This window comes from Esox lucius, chromosome 17, assembly GCF_011004845.1.
Source record: "Esox lucius isolate fEsoLuc1 chromosome 17, fEsoLuc1.pri, whole genome shotgun sequence".
Taxonomy (NCBI): Eukaryota; Metazoa; Chordata; class Actinopteri; order Esociformes; family Esocidae; genus Esox; species Esox lucius.
The window spans coordinates 17,777,790-17,784,303 of NC_047585.1; the positions used below are offsets into that span (position 1 = coordinate 17,777,790).

The 6,514-nt window shown below is 40.0% G+C and overlaps 1 protein-coding gene across 3 annotated transcripts; it reads right to left on the bottom strand.

Annotated features, from left to right (window-relative positions):
- Positions 1-1,294: 1,294 nt before the first annotated feature.
- comtb (catechol-O-methyltransferase b) lies at positions 1,295-6,514 on the bottom strand. Of its 3 annotated transcripts, none has more exons than XM_010906121.4 (6): positions 6,403-6,514; positions 3,149-3,320; positions 2,798-2,915; positions 2,447-2,640; positions 2,177-2,308; positions 1,295-1,942 (listed from the first exon to the last, which is right to left on the bottom strand). In XM_010906121.4, the coding sequence occupies exons 2-6, from the start codon at positions 3,317-3,319 to the stop codon at positions 1,760-1,762; spliced, it is 798 nt and encodes a 265-aa protein (XP_010904423.1). In that variant the 5' UTR covers position 3,320; positions 6,403-6,514; the 3' UTR covers positions 1,295-1,759. The 3 variants fall into 3 exon arrangements, with proteins under 3 accessions (XP_010904423.1, XP_010904422.1, XP_010904424.1); XM_010906120.5 differs by lacking the exon at positions 6,403-6,514 and adding an exon at positions 5,957-6,338; XM_010906122.4 differs by lacking the exon at positions 6,403-6,514 and adding an exon at positions 4,451-5,927.

Here is a 6,514-nt window from a genome sequence, read left to right on the forward strand (position 1 = left end):
ATTAAATGTAAGAAACATTACACTGTGATTCACAATTACATGCAAATTATATGTTGCAATTTTTCTGCTTGGTGTATTTTAAATCATTTTATAAAATATCTCCAGAATAAATTAATCCGTAGTGTTAATATCTGACTTAAGTTCATAGCTTACTGTTGTGTTTGACTATAAATAGATTTGAAAATATGCAAGATTTACATTTGGAAAATGTGTTTAAAGACTTGTGACATAGACATTTCTCACAGAACATTTAATAACTAAAAAGAGTTGACACAGATTCATGACTATACATCATTAATTATTCAAGTTGGTGAATACGGTGTAAGATTTTGGTACATTTTCGGTCTGGTTAATGGAAAGATGGCTTTAAGCTGTGAAGTTATAGCGGGAAATGGGAACACTGCTTGTTGCTTTGTCGGATTGAGTCTCTAAAAAGGAACAACACTGCCCCCTAGTGTATTAGGTCCATGTTGGAAAAAGAAAGCACTTCAATGTTACTGTAAGAACCAATATTGTCAATTTTTCATTGCACGACAGCACTGACAAAACACAGTTTTTCAAATACGTATTTGTTTACTCTAATTAACATGAGTCATAGCAATAGAAATGGTTATCACAGTCATTTACAGTATGTCAAAACCGAAATATATGACAGTTTAAAATCAAGAAACCAGGCAAGCCTAGTTCATCCGGCCCGCAATAGAAAATTTTGCCACCTCAAGATTGGAACCCGGGTTGCCCATGTGGAAGACTGTGTCGTTTACCACTACACCACGGAGCTGAAATTGGCTATTCGAGAATTAAATTGATACAGTTAAACTGACTAACGTTTCTTACTAAGTTTACCTCTACCACAAATAGCGTCTCTGTATGATGTTTGCCACTGGCCGTTTTAACAGTGTATTAGCCAGTAATAAGCTTTACCGGTATATACTAACTTACTGGAATAGTCATAAGAATTGAGCAATTGCTAGCAAGTCTGCCAAAGCTATTTCATTTCATGGCATAAAAAATTATTTTTTTCTTTCATGGAAAAACAACATAAATTTTTCTTTAATTGGTGAATGACGTTTATACAATAACTATCAATAAAGGTAACGATAACTAACCTTTTCATCAAGTGAAAAGACGAGAGAATCCTGGAATCTACCAGAAATAATTAATAAATGTTGTTGCTCTCAATAGATTCAAACTTAGGTCTTCCACATGAGAGGCACTATCTTTAACCACTACGCCACGGCATTACACGTTTCAGTAGTCACTAGACTCCATTGAGGATTGTGTTAATCTGACTAATGTTTCTTATTAAGTTTACCTCCACCATAGCGTCTATAAACTGTATTGCTTTTGCCACTGGCCGTTTTAACAGCTTATTAGCCAGTAATAGGATTACTAGTATCTACAAACTTTCTAGTAATAATCATAAGAATTGAACAATTGCTAGCGAGACAGAAGATAAACTTTTCCATGCTAGAAACCGTCGCAATATAACCGTATACAGTTTCAGCTAGCAAAGTCGTCAATACGGAATTATTCACAATGCGTACTTCGCTTTGCCTGCGAGGATATACAAACTCGGGACTTATAGTTCACAAGTCCGCTTCTCTAACCACTACGCTATTTAACAAGGGGCAGTCAGTCAGTCACTCAGTCAGTAAGAGACATTCACTCTTCTTAGCTGGCTCCACTTACGCAGTATGGCAAAAAAAACAAAAGACATTGTAAAGAGAGTTACAGTGTTTTGAGGCTCTATGTTTTGCTAGAAACCCAAGAACACAGACTTCTCCAAGCCATCTTCTACTTTGGTATACTCCAGATGGGATCTGTAGTAGCGGCTGTCATAGTGAGGGCTGTTGCGAACATACTTCAGATAGTCAGGAGTTCCTGGACAGATTACATTATCTGCTAGCAACACAGTGCCTTTCTGTATGAGACCACACTCCTATAAAAGAGATAGAAAGAAATAGAATTAAGGGAATGGGGGAAAGAAAAGAAAAAAGAAAGAAACTGTGCCAAAGACGAGTAGGAGCTACTTTGGCAGGAGCTAAAGGAGATGTTGAAAAACAATATAGTAAGTATTTGTTTTTTGTGCTTAGATTAACCCTGTTGGTGTGAAGGTATAGGACCATCGCAGATAGCATGTTCCTGACCTGTGATAATAGGTAATCTTACGTACTTCCAGCTGTTTTGTGTCAGGAAGGTATTGGTCTTTCCAGTGGTCCAGGAAAACCAGGTCAAACATCTGGACACCAAAATGCTCCCTCAATCGAGGGATCCAGTCTCCCGAGGCTCCCTCCACCAGCTGCACCTGGACACCAGTGAAGAGATCTCATCCAAGCTCCCGAGCACCATCTGCCAGGTGTTTCTAACATCCACAGCCCACCTCCACCCAACCATTCACGTAAAGCCCTGTGGTCATTGTCTGTCATTACGTTAAATCCGTTACCTTGTCCTCCAACCCCGCCCATCCGATGACTTGACGGGCCACGGCGGCGTAATCCGGATTGAACTCTAAGGTTATGAAGCGGGCGCCAGGGGGTAACAGGCGGGCTATGCGCACCGTGGAGTATCCACAGTAAGTGCCTAACTCCAGGACGTTGACTGGGCTTAGTTCAATGACCAGTGAATCCAGAATGGAGCCTGTCATAAACAAATACAACACACAGACACACAGAGAAATATGACACCCGCCCAGGCACAGATGGATATTGACCCGGTCAAAACCAGGGCATGTTCAGTGTTCACGTGATTTTCCATTCAGCTGGTGACCGGAGCACATTCCATCCATACACAGTACCTTTCTCGTCGCCCACGTTCATGGCCCATTCTTTGTGTCTGCAGAAGTGGTCAATGGCCGTGATCACACTCTGGGGGTCTCCTAGAGTGGCCTTGCCCTCCACTGCCTTCAGAAGACGCTAGACATTTTAAAAGGGGAAATTATGAGGGATTATGTAAAATGCCCATGATGAGACCCACTTTACATTTAAAGATAACCAGAAGTGCCGTCTCTCTCATTTACGTCACAAATGCTCAAAGGGAAAGACTGTCACAAAAACCTCCATGATTATTATCAGAAAATCTACATATTAGGAAAATCAGTGTAAAAAATTACAAAATAAAATGTCATTTGTATAGACTGAGACCTGACCTGGGGACGTGATTTCCGCGTCAAGGTATCCAGTACACGCTCTACAATGACGTCATGCCACAGCAGCGCAAGTCCTCCATGATACTGCACAGCTGCAGGGATCACCCAGAGGTAGAGAGCACAGAGGACAGCTGCTCCCACAATCAAACCAGAGAGAAGGCTGAGCCACATCCTAGGACACAATGTAATATACAGTATTGATAGTTATGAAGAATAAACAGGCATATGACCATTGAAAAACACAGGTATGGCCTCTCGTAGATAACAACACATCTGTGGGATCATAATGAGATGAATAGTTATGGAAATGAATGCCCACATTCATCCAGCCTCCTTTCAACCCTCCTTTTGTAGTTGGCTAATGAAATGGGTATTTACTATGCAGCAGATCACACTTCAACACACCCTCCTTTCATCTTTTTTCAACCACTGTTATCATGATATGCTACGACACACTACGATATACTTCATCGTCCCAGAGGAGAGATTGCCCTAGAGGAGATCTTGCTGCCCTCGCATTAAAGACATAGTATCAATTGATGCAACTTTAAATAAAAATCTCACCATAAACCCAATTTCCCACCCACGCAAAAAAACTCAAGTCTGTTATTGGCTTCTCCCTAATATACTTTCGTTTTCTCTGCTGTTTAGCAGTATAATAGGCAATAAGGAATCATGATTCTAAGCTGAACTGAGGTAATGCCTCTTAACTTAAGCTTTGAGTTGCATAGCAACAGCCAGAACAGTCAAAGAGCTTTGAGACAAAAGCCATGGAACTGGAACATGTTTCTTAAATTTGGAACTACTCACTACACATACACTACACACACACACACTACACAACTCATGAGACAACGTTGCTTTGAAAGAAGGCAGGATGTTTACTCATGCATATGTAAGTCACATACGCATATGTAAATACACACACGTATATATGTCATGTGTATATCCCTGTCTCTGTATCATGTACCCCAGTGGGCATTATGCTCCAGTGAATCAGTGTGCTTGGTGAATAAACTAAAAATGTTTAGATAAAAAAATCAGAGAATATGTATGCCAAATTATCCTGCAATAAATAAAAACAACTCAATTCAAGTCCGGTAAATCCTTCCAAGGCATCATGAGACGAAGAGTCATGTGAATCAGGTGATACACACAATCTCCCAATCAGCTCTGATGTAATTATGGCATCTGAAAAGTTCCATTCAAAACCACACAATTCAGTCAGTGAAAAACTTCAGAATGCCCTGAAAAATCTCTGTTTTCAACAAATACGTCAGTGACTTGATGTTAGGGTCTTACCTCCGTCTGAGACTTGTCTGTATCCAATCAGGGTTGTTGTACTCAGATTTTTTTTCCCCAATCACTCACACTCTTAAAGCCACCTTAAAACTCTCAACATAAAACTGTTTCCCGCCTGCCAGCACAGTTTTTCTCTCACATCAGCGCACATATTCACGAGACTAACCCCACCCTACTTGCCAACCCTCCCCCATCTCCCTGCAAAAACATGATGGCTAATCCCTAACAGGAACAGAGGAATGTGTAGACGAGGAGGTCTCCAGAGGAAGCGTCATATTTCCGTCATCTCCACACTCACAGCACACTTACACTTAACTCACAAGAGATGGCACAGACCAAATAGGTGAAAAGAGGGGAGGGATCGTGTATCTTGATGAAGCGGGAGACCAGGCTGGAGTTTGGAAGCCTTGTCACTGGTACCTTCATTCACTCTGAAGCCCATCTTGTCATTACACAGGGTCAGCCACAGCATATTTTAAATGTAATCAGGAATGGGAACATTTGACAAAATTGCTAATTTAGCCATGTATCTTTTATTTAGTGAAAAGAGGAACTAAATGAGAGTCTTGTTTGAACATGTGACATTTACTCAATGAAACTCAAAAACAAGTACAACATTCCTAGTGTCTGTTTTCACAGGCTGTATTCCAGTAAGTGTTGTCTGCTGTATGAATTTGGTAAATCACATGCCTAAATGTAGATAATTAGAACACAGGCCATCACAAAAATCTGTAATATCAAGTTATTATCAGTGATTGTTATAAATCAACTGGTTAAAATGTATGACTGTTTACTGTTGACAAAACAGCAATGTGGATTTGTTTAATCATAATTAGATTTTTAGCTTTATCGCTCAACATATAAAAATCTCCACTTCTAACTTTTCAATCACCAGACAAAATGTTTTGACCATAGTTGATCCAAATAAAAAAATAGCACTTACAGACGAACAGCTGAATATCAGACGTTACCCACAATCCCCAAAACACTAAAGTCATCATCATATTAAGGGATCAGGTATAATCCGGAGAGGTTTAGACACTATGAAGAGATCCAAAGGGTTTCAGACACCGTCTATAAACAATGAGTGCTCATGGTTCTCACCAGGTTTTTGAGTAAACACTGCTGCCCAGTGTTTCAAACAGTATCTAGCGCTCCAGTCGTATAGTAATGGTGTATAATTACTTTTCTAAATGCAAATAGTCCTACGTTAAAATAAACTTCCGGGTCCCGAGCACACTATCGACTTCTCACTATCTATTGATCTATGAATTAGACTATAAATGACTTCAAAACACCTCTTTCAAAATGCAAAATAAAATAGCCTATTTTATATAAGGTTCAGATGCAGGGTTATACTAAACAAAATAATAGGTTAATGGACAATAGAATAAAAAATAAACAATATTGCCCTAAATAAAATACAGACCTACAGCTCTCAACATTAAAACGTTCAATGGTTGACTGAAAGCTAAAGTGGGCCCACACGCGCACTCACTCTCCTACCCTCAATCCTTCGTTGCAGGCCTGTTCGTGGCTCGCGTGGTGTCCGATAACTGCCGCTTCACTCCGTGCCGCTTCACTAACGTTGCTCACTCCCAAGCCCCATTTATGTGTTCACAGAGGAACCCAAAGCTTCACAGGTGGCTATGAGCGCTATTTTTCAAAGACGTTCCTTCCCTCGTAGCCAGAGGAACTCGGGGTTTTTCCAGTCACCCAGAGCGCTATCTAGTTTTAGATTCAGGTTTTGATTCGGTTAACTAACCCTTCCAGTCCCACTCTGCTGAGCTAACTATGCCATGAAGTCAAGGCCACTCTGCTAAACATTTACAGACTAGCAAATGTGACACAAGAAAAATAGCTACACAGTTCACTAACAAACTACCGTTTAAAAAAAATTATATATATATATATATATATAAATATTATATATATAGTAGTTAGAAGGGTACCTGTTACATTTTCCCACAGGTAAATATAATCCTTAAGAAAATCAATTAGGTCAGGGTAAAGTACTCTATTCCACCAGCGCGAAAACTCTCCTCTCTCCGTCTCCCTCGCTAC